The sequence below is a fragment of the Triturus cristatus genome, chromosome 5_1 (assembly GCF_964204655.1).
Source record: "Triturus cristatus chromosome 5_1, aTriCri1.1, whole genome shotgun sequence".
Lineage (NCBI taxonomy): Eukaryota > Metazoa > Chordata > Amphibia > Caudata > Salamandridae > Triturus > Triturus cristatus.
The window spans coordinates 584,759,067-584,772,593 of NC_140587.1; the positions used below are offsets into that span (position 1 = coordinate 584,759,067).

Consider the following 13,527-nt stretch of genomic DNA (forward strand, 5'->3'; position numbering starts at 1 on the left):
AATGATAGGGGTCCCATCTGCCCCAGGGACCACCACTTCCCTGTGGCTATACAGAAGATGGAAGGGGGGGCAGGCGCCTCCCCCCCTCCAAGAGCCCTCCATGTCCATGGGGACCACCCCTCCCCCCAGGGCTGGCTCCAGCAATGTCCCAGCTTGCCCAGCCTGGGACATTGCAGCTTGCTGTGGCACCGCTCCCGCCAAGCCTTAGCAAACTCTGGTCCGCTTCATGGAAGCAAGAGCATGGAAAATGCTCTTGCATCCATGAAGCGGAGCTCAATTGCTTAACATCAATGTCATTTCTATGGGAATTCTCAAGAGCATATTATCAAGCCCATTATCGCCACTTTAGCGGCAGTTTCCTGCCGCTAAAGCGGTGATAATTTTAACGCCGTTTCTTGATAATATGCCCCTAAATCATATTTTTAAGTTTGTTGCACCATGTCTTTAAACATAAAGGTGTTCCTAAAGATAAGTGGTGCAGGACACCTTCTGTGCATCCTTACCTTTGCTTCAGTTAATGTGTGAATAGATGCTTTCCATAAACTTTATTAGGTTACAGTGACAGCACAGACTGCCTAAAGGATTGTGCTATGTTACATTGTACATGTTCTATAATCAACATATAGATATATATTTCGAATCCAGGTTATAACTGTATACATATGTGTCACATATGTGTGTATCGACATTTGGCAACAAGAAAACCTTATGACAGAAGCTACATATGAAACTAGATGTTATAACAAGATAGCACAAAAAACACAGTTATTCCGGAGAACAGTCCACTGTTCATATCTGGACCCAGTAAACTAATAACTGAACATCCTCCCCCGCTCTCTTTTTGAATATTAGTGCTCAGTCAAGCAAACAACAGTCAAGTGCAGCTGTTCATGAGGGGCCACATGCAATGGTCAGGAGGATCGTAAGTAGCACCTGAGCCGTAGAGTGGGTATCCCATTTTTATTATATTGCTACAGTATGAGTGGCATTGTAATGTTCATTTGCTCTTTTTTTGTGTCTTTCTGTGTTTATCTGAATTATTGCTTGTTATTTCTGTAATTGTGTTTCCTTTGTGTGAAAAGATGATTTGGTTGTGGTCTGCAATGTGTCTTATGTATTGCATCTCATCACTATTACCCATGGTCGGGTATACTGTACCTTTTGAACTTGACTTCCGACCACTGTATTATGATGATCTCGTGGCTGCAATCTTACGAAGGCGGGGGATCTAAGTGCTAGGAATTTCACTTATTTTTAGGGTTTTTACCACAGTGGAAATACATATGTGTGCATTTGTACGAAACAAGTCTGTAAATACACACATATGTATTACACCTATGGAAAACTAAGACACAGACATTGCAACATTGGACAAATGGACAAGGAACTTACCTGTGATTCTGGCAACAGTGGTGTGGATTCCCTTGCAGACAAGTGTCTGCAGCAAAGGGAGGACCTAGATGAGGGGCTCCGTGATGGAAGGAGGAGTGGAAACAGGAGACATGGTGCGCTATTACCTTAAATCTTGCATTTCCTCCTGGTCGAGTATGTAGGTCTTCCCACCACAGTCAGCTTGGCGGTAAGGTACATTGTAATCTCGATGGTGGAAACAGGGGATGGACTCACTTCATTAGCCGCAGTCGACTGTGACCGCCATCAAGGCAGGAAGAGAAATCCTGTTATAGGCGGCAGTCATTCGTCTGTGGGAATACCAACATCGTAATTCGGCTGTCAGACCGCTTATTTGTCAAGGGTGAATCTGACACTGCCAAAACTGGGAGGACCTGGCTTGGCAGTTCCGGCTGGACTGTTCCCATGAGTCACAGGGTTAAGACTGATTTGCATATGGCCAGGTCTAAACTGGGGTGGCATGGTGAGCAAAAGAATGATGGATTCAACCCAGATCTCTTGACTGGAGGTGAATGTTTTGATTTGTTCTGCATTCCGTCCATCAATTGTGTGTCTTTTGCTTTCTCGCCCTAAGTGCGCCAGGTATGCCCAGACGTGGGTCCTGGGCTCACTGTGCCACTGGAATCAAGCTATCCTGGCTTAAGAGGGGTGAAAACCCGAAACCGGTCCTAGGATGCTTGTTTCCGGTCCAGGGAGGACCTGGCTTGGCAGTTCGGGCTTGACTGTTCCCATGAGGCACAGGGTCAAGACTGATTTGGATACGGCCAGGTCTAAACTGGGGTGGCATGGTGAGCATAAGAAGTATGGATTTAACCCAGATCTCTTGACTGGGGGTGAGTGTTTTGATTTGTTCTGCATTCCGTCTATCAATTGTGTGGCTTTTGCTTTCTCGCCCTATGTGCGCCAGGTATGCCCAGACATGGGTCCTGGGCTCACTGTGCCACTGGGATCAAGCTATCCTGCCTGAAGAGGCGTGACACTCCAAAACCGATCCCATAATGCTTGTTTCCGGTCCAGGGACGACCTGGCTTGGCAGTTCGGGCTGGACTGTTCCCATGAGGCACAGGGTCAAGACTGATTTTCCTATAGCCAGGTCTAAACTGGGGTGGCATGGTGAGCAAAAGACCGATGGATTTAACCCAGATCTCTTGACTGGGGGTGAATGTTTTGATTAGTTCTGCATTCTGTCCATTAATTATGTGTTTTTTGCTTTCTCGCCCTAAGTGCGCCAAGTATGCCCAGACATGGGTCCTGGGCTCACTGTGCCACTGGAATCAAGCTATCCTTGCTGAAGAGGGGTGAAACCCCGAAACCGGTCCTAGGATGCTTGTTTACGGTCCAGGGAGGACCTGGCTTGGCAGTTCGGACTGGACTGTTCCCATGAGGCAAAGGGTCAAGACTGATTTGCATATGGTCCGGTCTGAACTGGGGCGGCATGGTGAGCAAAAGAATGATGGATTTAACCCAGAACTCTTGACTGAGGTGAATGTTTTGATTTGTTCTGCATTCCATCCATCAATTGTGTGTCTTTTGCTTTCTCGCCCTAAGTGCGCCAGGTATGCCCAGACGTGGGTCCTGGGCTCACTGTGCCACTGGAATCAAGCTATCCTGGCTGAAGAGGGGTGAAACCCCGAAAATGGTCCTAGGATGCTTGTTTACAGTCTAGGGAGGACCTGGCTTGGCAGTTCGGGCTGGACTGTTCCCATGAGGCACAGGATCAAGACTGATTTGCATATGGCCAGGTCTAAAATGGGGTGGCATGGTGAGCAAAAGAATGATGGATTTAACCCAGATCTCTTGACTGCGGGTGAATGTTTTGATTTGTTCTGCATTCCGTCCATCAATGGTGTGTCTTGTGCTAAAAAATAAAACATTACTAATAATATAAAAGCGTGCGGTGTGCAGCGTTGTCATGGGTGGAATAGGGGTTAGATCAATAAAGAAAATAGTGCTCACCGACTACAAAATGCAGACTGTGTAACAAGACAAGTAAAAAGTCCAGTCTTTGTGGGAGGCTACAAATGCAGACAAGGCAGTTCCAAGGAAGGACTACTAAGCCTATTCACAAATGAAAAACAGCGATTTTACAAGGACAGTAATAGGAGCCAATCGAAAACATGGGCGGGAAATGGGCAGAGCTTCTATGTGATACCTCAATACAGCATGCCTCGCAGAGCAGCTCATGTGCTGCCCATGCTCGACCTAAAAACTGGAGTCAAGAGCATGTGGTGGTTTGGAGTATTTTTGGGAGTTGTATAGAATCATGGACATGGTAGAACCAGAGAGGGGTAATTGATCAAAGCATGGATACGAGGCAGGGACTTAAAGAGTATCACATTGCTGGCTGGGTGGCATGTGTTTAGTATGGCAGTAGATGTTCAACAGCAGAAGGGACGACATGAGAGAAGGATGGTAATGGTGAGGCAGGATGGGGTTGGTGAGGATAACTTAAATTAGATTTGGTAGGATTAGAGCCAGGGGTCTGAACTGGCAATTCAGCACATCTTGAAAAGTTTGAAGTGTTTGGACTGACACAGAGGTGCATTGCATAGAGATGCATTGCAGTAGAGGGGTATCTATTATTAGTAATGGAGCCATCATCAATAGGATATATTTGTTTATTTCTATTTTTATAAAACAAAGCTCTATCTGGGATGGGTAGGGGTGGATTTTCCTTTACCAAATAATTGGAATTGCTATTAATCCAAAGTACCATATGATGAGGGTAAATACTTTTTTTCAGACCAGTACAACACCAAATAAGCTTATAAATTGAGCAGACAGAGATGGAAGTGAAAGAAAGTGCAGGCAGAGATGGAGTGAGAGAAAGTGGTGACTTAGTAAGGATGGCTAGAGAATGGATAGAAGGAGATACAGGAGAATGTTTAATATAGATCTAATTAATGAGAAGGGTGACAGGTGAGAGGAGGGTAAATCGAAATCAAATTGGTTATATGGGTAAGGGAGATGAATGGAAGGTGGGATAGAGGAAATGGGAGTGATGAAAGGGATAAGTCAAATAATTTAAGGATCAAGTGTGTGTACAGATATACATTAAACAGATTTTGTTGTATTTCTACAGAACTAAAGTCGGTTCTAGAGACAGATCCACTCTTCAGGCACAGAGTTTCACAGTTAAGGTCCCACTTAAAAAATATAGCTACGTGATAGTTAAATGATATCTTTAGTCTTAAATGTTGGTCCTCATGAAATATTCATGGAAGATCAAAAGTATACAGGTTTTTTTGGTATCAGGGCCTTAACGGCGATACCCACTTTGGTACCCGCCCTGCCACCCTTTGTCCCACTTAAAACTCTAGGATAGGGGGCTATTTGTATTTAAGGAAACTCCACACACTTAGATTCCAATACAACATATTGAAATATGTTAATGCTGTTATTTTCTTTATTACATACATTACTTTCGGACGAGGAATTTCAGGAAAAAAATAAATATTGGCGAAAAATGGAAAGGGACAGTTAAATACTAAGGATAATGCTAGGTATAATAATTAGGTAATTTAGAAATTAAATGTTTAAGGTCTAGCAGAGTAGGTGTGAGTGACGTTAAAGGAAGGCAGTTACATGCATCTTTCCCATAAATATAAATAAAAACAAACCTGCGATTTATCTAAGTTTCCTAAAATAACAGTCACAGTGTTTAGTCACAAAAGTAATAAATTAGGAGCCCAACATTAATCGTCCTGAGGTGAGCATATCATGATTATCTCAAAGTGGGAGAGACGTGTTCTTGCGTCTTCGGTCCAGTGCATGCCATGTCAGCATTTCTTCAGCTCATCACAGTCCTTCTTGTTGGTGCCATTACTGTTATTTCTTCAAGAATATTGTTCCAGAGGATATCATTTGGATGGTGAGGGTTTAGGTAAGAGAAATAGTTTGTCCTATCTTCCCAGGTTATTCTGCAGATCCTGACTCCCTGAACCTGCCATTTGTTTGGGGGGAGAGGGTTCCTAGTCACATCCATCACTCCCCAGTTACTTTTCTGCATTTTGGTGATTTTTATTTAGCACAAGACTGCATCGCACAGGACTGTTTATTGTCTTTGTGACACAAATGGCATGTCACACAATTTCCTTAGCATGCGTTCAGGCAAATTGATCATTGCTGGATGAGCTGAAGAAAAGAGGGTGCTATGCTAAACAAGTGCATTTCTTTGCAGCAGAACTAAGTTGGTTTTTGTGCTGGGTCATGTCACTCCAAATTTAGTAAATGTAGGCCTCTCTCCCTTGACTGAGTTACAAGAAAGTTTCTATATCTGGTCGTCCTACATTTTACCTATTAGTCAGAAAGTGTTGCTTACTAGCCTGGATTGTATGTATGTATGTGTGTTCTTATATAGCGCTCGACTTACCCTTGGGCATCTGGGAACCCGTCCTGGCTTTTCCCTGTGAGATAACCCGTACTGGGCATCCCCAAGGTGAGAGCCAGGCATCCCTCCGCGGGGGGGGGGGGGGGGGGGGTGGGCCGTAGTGGAGATTAAGCAAGCTATTGCCCAGAGTTGCAGAGTGTGAACCCATGATTCGAGTAGGCACCGAAGTGAGAATTATCGAGTCCGTGGACACTTGGGCTCAGACCCTGCCGCGTCGGGAATTGAACCCTGGTCCCGGGTCTGACCTCTGCTTCAGGGTATGCCTCCTCTAACCAGTGAGCCACACTTCTTGTGGTGAAGGGAGTTACAGTACTAGATAGCTGAAACAAAGGGCGGTTTCAATTTACTGGTATGTTCATTGCAAAGGGATTGGAAGTTTTTAATGAACATATGTGACAGTATTTCCCATGGATGACCTTTTACAGTATCACTGGGCTCGTGAATGTGATGACACATGTCATAAGGAGACAGTGAACTGGCAAATGTTTGAAGGAGCTAATATGTTTTGTTAAGATTTAGCACATTTTTTCATCTTAAATGTATGCAATTGTTACTGTAAAGACATGGGAGCAATCCTCTCACCCAAATGTTCTTCGCTGTACTTTCTCAGTGAGAGTAAAGAAGGAGCACACCCAATGTAACTCCAGTCAGACTTAAGAATACACCCCCACACCGCACACCAAGAATCAACTCCACAGCACTGGAGAGCAAGAAAGGCAGACACTACGCGAGTGCATCATGGTATTTTAAAGACACGTTTTCTGGTGAATCTTCTCGCAGAGTACAGCATTTCACACTAGACACGACTCTCTTCCTAGTAACAGGGCGTCAATACATTTTGCGAGCTTCATGCAGCACTGGGCAAGTACATTGGCATTTATTTCCACTGGCTCTTACTGGAATGTTTGGTTACAATCTGACTATAAAAACACGGTACTGGCACAGTCTACTGTGTTCGTAATGGGGTCGGGATGCAGGAAAAAGCTTCTTTTCAATTGAAATAGTATTTTTATAGAAAATATGAGCTCAACGTAGATAACACAATTTGCTACTCACTCTGAGAGCCAAGTACCTACCTCAGAAACAAGCATTTGCAATGCAATAGGACTCGCATTTATGAGAGACCTATTGCATTGCAAACAGTAGTCATCATGGACAACGGGAGGGAGGGCAGGGGGAGGCACGGACAACGGGAGTGTGGGCGGAGGGAGAGGGGGAGAAGGCACGGACAACAGGAGTGAGGGCAGGGGGAGGGGGAGGGGGGAGAAGGGGGCGAGAAGGCACGGACAATGGGAGTGCGGGCGGGGAGGGGGGTAAGAAAGCACGGACAACGGGAGGGAGGGGGAAAGCAGAGAAGGCAGTAGGAGAACCTCATCAAGAAAATAGAGCTCACAGGCTAATTAGCAAATACCGTTTAACTCTTGAAGTAAAGGGGCCAATAGCCATGGGAGGATACAAATGACAACATGGTCAGTAATAAAGAGGGACTAACTAGCCTATAAACGAATCCGAAGGCAGCATTTACGAAGGACAAAGACACAAGCCAATGAAAAATATAGGCGAGGGAGTCGGCGCGGCTTCCCTCATGTACTGAGCTACAGCAGATCTTCACCAGAGCAGCGCTTGCGTGCTGATTCTACGCTCGAACTAAAAACAAGCAGGGTTGCTCAAGCAATTTTAGTGTATAAAAATCTTGGTTAACAGAAACAGAAAAATATTAACTCAAATTTGCAATGGATGTTAACGTTGAATGACTTTTATTACTAAATCAGCACTGGGGATTTATTTGCGAATTCTCTCATGTCATATCAACATGCACATTTTCCACAACTGCAGTTTTGAAAACCTTTCCCGAGAGGAAGACATACATACCTCTGTAAAAGTCAATTTCTCGGATTATCCGTTCCTCTCTACTGAGGTTGACTATAAAATTGTTCATATTTTCATACCCAGGCTCAATTTTTTCCAACTGTAATACTTTGGTGGCTTCTGTGATCCTGTAAAGAGATAGCGCTGAATAAGTGGAAATACATAAAAGAGAATGCAGTTTAGGGTAATAAAAAAGATGTTTATATGTCTATAAGCCTCCTAGCTTAGACGTCAAAATCTTCCACCCTTACGCTCTTGCATCACATTGTGGGCAGTGACCACATTGGACCCTAGTTGCTTGACACAAACTCTTCCTATCTACCCCTTCATGCTTCCCCTGCCTCCTACGCAAATTTCCTTTGTAGGGTGTTCAGCTCAAGCTCTCTGGTAAAGGGCAAAGAGGTTAAGGGTGTCTTCCTATATAACCTGCTCAGTTTGGGCTTATTATGGCCTGGAAAGGTCCTTGGCCCTGAAGCCCTTCCCTCTTCTCTCCTACTTCACCTTTCCTTGAGCCATGTCCCTGACCCTCCCTGTCTTGTGCTTCACCTATATTTATGCATACCACAGTCACTAACTAAAGTCATTTGCCTTGATTCCTTAGAGCCTGTGATACGTATGTGCAAAAGAAGGCACCAACAATGAAGCTCAGGAGCTTTATTGACATGAGCTACACAGCAAAGTGAATGACCCCTTTCACAGTTCACCAGCTAAGTTTCAACTGTCAACCCTCGAACACAGGTAATATCGCATACAGTATGACACCCCAAGATTTCACAGCATTATGTTTTGACAAGAAAAAGATCCCACAGCCGACTAATGTTGAGCACATCAATTTTGTAGTCCCATAAATTAAAAAAGTCCTGTGCCAAACATCTCCAGAACCTGCTGCAGAAAGGTCGTACTGGAAACCCAGGAATAAATTCTTGAAGAAAAGTGGAGGCGGCACCAGGAATGAGGTTACATATCCAAGAAGGCCATCGTATTTCAAGAAAATCCTTTATTCTTTATTCATCTTCATATAGTAGTAGATATACACAGGACAACAGCCAACGCGTTTCGTTCCAGTGAATGGAACTTCCTCAGGGCATAAAGTTGTAAAGATGTAGCACACAAAACGTGTAAGTATAAATTCAGCAATGATTACTCGGTGTAGCGTTACGATTGACGCTTCAGTCCTAAAGCACCAAACCAGCCGTCTGAGAGGGAAAGCAACCTGTTGCTAAAGGATTTAGCTTGAAATAAGATGGCCTTTTTGGATATGTATCCTCAGTCCTGGTGCCGCCTCCACTTTTCTTCACAGCATATGATTACACGGCCCTGGCCCAGCTGCCAGCATAACAGCAACACCTAATTCCCAATACAGCAAACAACACAACCCCAACAACAGGAAAAACAGCTCTAAAGTGGATAAGATATTGAAGAGAAAAAGAAAAGCAAAGGGACAAAGCATCAAAAGTAAATTCAAAATTAGCAAAGGATGGAATGCTGGCTCAGGCGCAGGATCACACCATACTAGCATAAAAATGATATTCATTTTATGACATGATCTTTTCACCACTTAGACCGTCACCTCTTCTTCCTCCGTGAACTACCTCTTCCCACTTGAGCAGCCACCGTTGCTGAACGGATGCCATCTTCCAATGTGTGGGAAGTACCAGTGCCAAAAACGTCATCACTCTTGGAGGTGTGGAGATCATTGACATCACTCTCTCGTGTATGAATAAACCCAGGACGCAGAACAGCCACAGATCTCACCAGCTTGGACTCACTGGACACTGCTCCAGAATCCATAACCACAACATTCCTCCTCACTTTTGGTGAAAGTTCCTATTAATGTAAATACACCCTTCCTAATCAAACCTGGTTTCTTCGCCAGTACAGGTTCTCCCATCTTCCATTGTATAGGCTTCACATAACACTTGTTGGCAAACCTAGAGTTACATTTTTCCTGATGGTCAAGACCAGGCCACCAGTAGAGTTCCTGCACTCTAAACTTGGTCAAGTTCTTTCCTAGATGCCCCTTATGTGACAAATTGGTTACCTTCACATGCGGCATAAGACAAGAGCCCTAAGAAGATCAACATTGACAAGGTTTAGTTCCTCACGTACATTCCAGTACCCCATAAAATGATTGCAAGCTATTTGACATCAGGCTAACCTCTGACCACATATTCACTAGCTGCCCTTAATGCATCACCCTGTCTATCACTTGCCTCTACTCTCTTCCTCGATAACATCTTCTCTCACCCAGCTTTTGACAGAGGATTCCAAAATAGCCTCACCATTCTCAATGGGCAATTGCTACAGTCAGCCACTCAGTTGTTAATTCCTGGTAAATACTCCATCTGAAAACTGTAACCAGAAAGCCCTTTTGTCTACCTCCTTATCCTTTGAGTCAAATTTGCTCCACCTCTCCAAGACCAGATCTGCACAAGAGGGTGATGGTCATTCATCACAGCAAGGGGTTAACCCCACCGCAAATATTAAATATGGTGAATTGCCCATGCAACTGCTAAAGCTTCATGCTCAATCACAAAGCTCCCGATTGACAGAAGTAATCTGAGACAAAAGTCTAATTTATGACTTTCGGTATTCACAAAGGACATTTACGTGTAGTAAAGTTCGACTTTTGGTCTAAATTTAGACCAAAAGTCTAACTTTACTGCTACTAAAGTTAGACTATTGGTCTAAGTTTAGACCGAAAGTCTAACTTAGACCAAAAGTCTAACTTTACTACTACTAAAGTTAGGCTTTTGGTCTAAAACAGAATGTTGTTCTAAGTTAGACTTTTGGTCTAAACTTAGACCAAGAGTTTAACTTTAGTGGTAGTAAAGTTAGACATTTAGTCTAAATTAGACTTTTGGTCTTAACTTAGACCAATAGTCTAACATTACTACTCGTAAATGCCCTTTGTAAATACCGAAAGTCGTAAAGTTAGACTACTTCTGTGAATCGGGCCCAAAGTAAAGTTCTTCTGTCCCTGCGGGGAGGGGAGATTTTTTTAAATTAGGATTAAATCACTCCTTTTTGCTCTTCAACAGAATTTAGATGATATCTGGTTGTGCAATATCTGTTCCTATAGGTTGCCCCATGACATACCTGGTTGGCCTCCTAAGAACATATTCTATGGCTGCTCGTAAAATTGTAGCTCCTCTGTCACTCCACAGTGACCATCAGAGCAAATGCTGTTGTAAACTGTATAATGCCTTTCCTTGTTGGTTTTTTCTCTGCCACACCTTTATAGAGCTCTCAGAGCACATTATGTGGCTGGTTCTACTCTGTTCATCACTAGGGGGTGCTCCTTGTTACTAATGAGTTAACTTTCAAATAAAGTACCATAGGTGGTTGCATGTTGCCCATTCCAGTGGTTGCTTCTACTGGGTCAGTTTTTTTTAGTCATGTACTCTGCTTGATCTCGTAATGGTTTGCAATTCCACTGTGACGCATCGGAGCAAATTCTCGTGCTAGCTGCATAATGCCATTTTATATGGGTGTCTCCTTGCCACACCTGAGTGGACTCCACTACTAATGAACTGTGATTATTCCAATGATGGTCTCTCCTCACTTGGTCCACTGAGACCTGTCAGAGAATATACTATGGCTGGTCCTATAAAAATAATGCATAATCCTCTGTGTTGCTGCTAAGCCACTATAGAAGGGAGCCCTCAGATATTCACTATGTAAAGTTGCATATTAGTTACTCCTTATTGCTCATGAACATACTCCTCGAGGATAACTTATGTTTTGCCTCATAATTCCCATTCAGAGGGTTCCTCACTGCCACAATTGGGTTTGCCATCTCAGTCATAAGCCTTTGTGCCTCATTTCCATTGCTTCCCAGAAAACCCGTTGGAGCATGCACTCGGACTGTTTGTATAATGCCTATTCCTAGGGGTTGATCCCTGATGCATTTGGATGGGCTTCACTGGTGCTTCTGTGTAGACTACAGAGAATATACTCTTTTTAATCGCAATTCTAGATACAACGGAATAAGTGGTGTCCAATACTTTCCTAGCAAAGCTGTTTACTGCCACTGCCAGGAGCTGGGTGTCCACATAGCCCATACTTCAGCCCGGTAAAGAGCAGCCACTTGTGTCTTAGCCCGATAGATCTCCAGGATTGGCGATACTACATGAGATGCCGTTCTCTTTTGCGTCCTCTGAATGGCAATATTTTGGCTTACTAGGTAAGTCTCTGGTGTACACTAGAGCTTGCCAATTATAGGGACTCACTGAATGACGTTCTCAAAATACCAGGTGTTAGATCACTCCCCTGGATCAAACATGTGTTCTCTTGGATGGAAAAGCTATGTCTCCTCAGATTTTGTGCTGATCCTACCAAATTAAATAAATCTGATATACACCTACAAAAATCCACTTATTGGGCTTACATCAACGAAGGAATAGCTAGTAGAAGCCCTGTAGGATCGTTGACCAATACGTTTTTGGATTTTAAATGTTTACCCTTTTTTGAGGAATATCTAGATTTTATGCCTTCTGCTTTTCCTAAAAGTGTTTTCATACGCTTTCGCCTGGGGATACTCCCTATAAGATCATTACCCATAAATGGAGTAAAGCTCAGGCAATTTTGGCCTGTCCCATGTGTAATCAGGGCGATGAAAATGAATCACATTTATTCTTCTTCTGCCCAGAGTACTCCTCTCCCCGTAGTAAGTGGCTCATTTCCATATGTCGCGAACTAGGGGTTGAACGTTATCAGTAGCTCTACAGATATTAAAGACCAACCTTTCTATTAGTACTGTGTTAGCCATTAGTAAATTCTTAGAGTCAGTCTGGTAGAAACCTAATATCATTTTTTTTTTTTAAATATCAGTGTAATGGTCTTGGGCTCTTTTCTATTCCTAATTCCCAATAATGAATTGTTTTGTTATCCTTCTGTAATCACTTTTTAATGTATTGATCTTATGATGCTCCTGTCGTACTTCATTTATATATATTTATTGCTGTTTTTATTCTATATTGATACTGTAGCATGGATCACTTTAGTCCTCAGATCGACCCCATTCATGGCGTTATCTTATTGACTATCGAAAGGTTACTGTGGTACTATTAGTAACACCATCTCTGAAGCACTTGGCACTTTATCCCCTGGTACGACCCTGATGAGGGCTGTTATTAAGTATTGCTGCTATCATTGTATATGGATACATGTTTTATTTCTGTCTTGTATCTTTTTATTGTTCTAGTTTACCTATTGTACCGCATATCTCATATTATCAGTTGTATTTGATTTCTGTATTAGGGGCGCTTACAGCCTTTAGCCCTTAGTGGCCATGGTATATTATGAAACAATATGACCTATGTCCTGTGTACCGTTATTTTATCTGTTTTTCTGTTGTTGTTGAATGCACAGTTTGATGGTTGTAATAACCGAATAAAGTAAATTACTACTACTACTATTACTAGAGAGAATTTAATATGGATTATGCCAGACTGTACTCTCCAAGGGCAGCATCATTCACCTCTGAGCCCTTCCAAACTGCATGACACACACAATTCAAAACTGGTAGGTACACATGCAGACACAATAGAGTTTGAGTAGTTGCTGACACACCTGACACAAAACACTGCATGCAGCACTCATATATTTTCTATGCATCCATACACTATCATATTCTGCTTAAATCAGTCATCTTTCACTCCATTGCTTTCATAGCACTCATAGTTATAGTTACAAAACATAGAAAAAACATATCTCTGGTCCCCACGCACAACACCAAAGTATTAAACTCATAGGCTGCATGATAAATAAACTCTTCAAGCCGTTGCACTCCTATATCGTATTTGCAACCAAATCTCAATGCCCTTTGCCAGGGTTATCAAGCACTATAGGAATGC

The 13,527-nt window shown here is 43.0% G+C and overlaps 1 protein-coding gene across 5 annotated transcripts in view; it reads right to left on the reverse strand.

Annotated features, from left to right (window-relative positions):
- The window catches only part of TRIM55 (tripartite motif containing 55), a 604,973-nt gene that overhangs the window by 269,412 nt on the left and 322,034 nt on the right, over positions 1-13,527 (reverse strand). For all 5 annotated transcript variants that reach the window (XM_085605523.1, XM_085605520.1, XM_085605521.1 and 2 more), the window contains exon 7: positions 7,673-7,797. In XM_085605523.1, the coding sequence (XP_085461649.1) occupies positions 7,673-7,797 (125 nt within the window). The remainder of the gene's footprint in view (positions 1-7,672; positions 7,798-13,527) is intronic.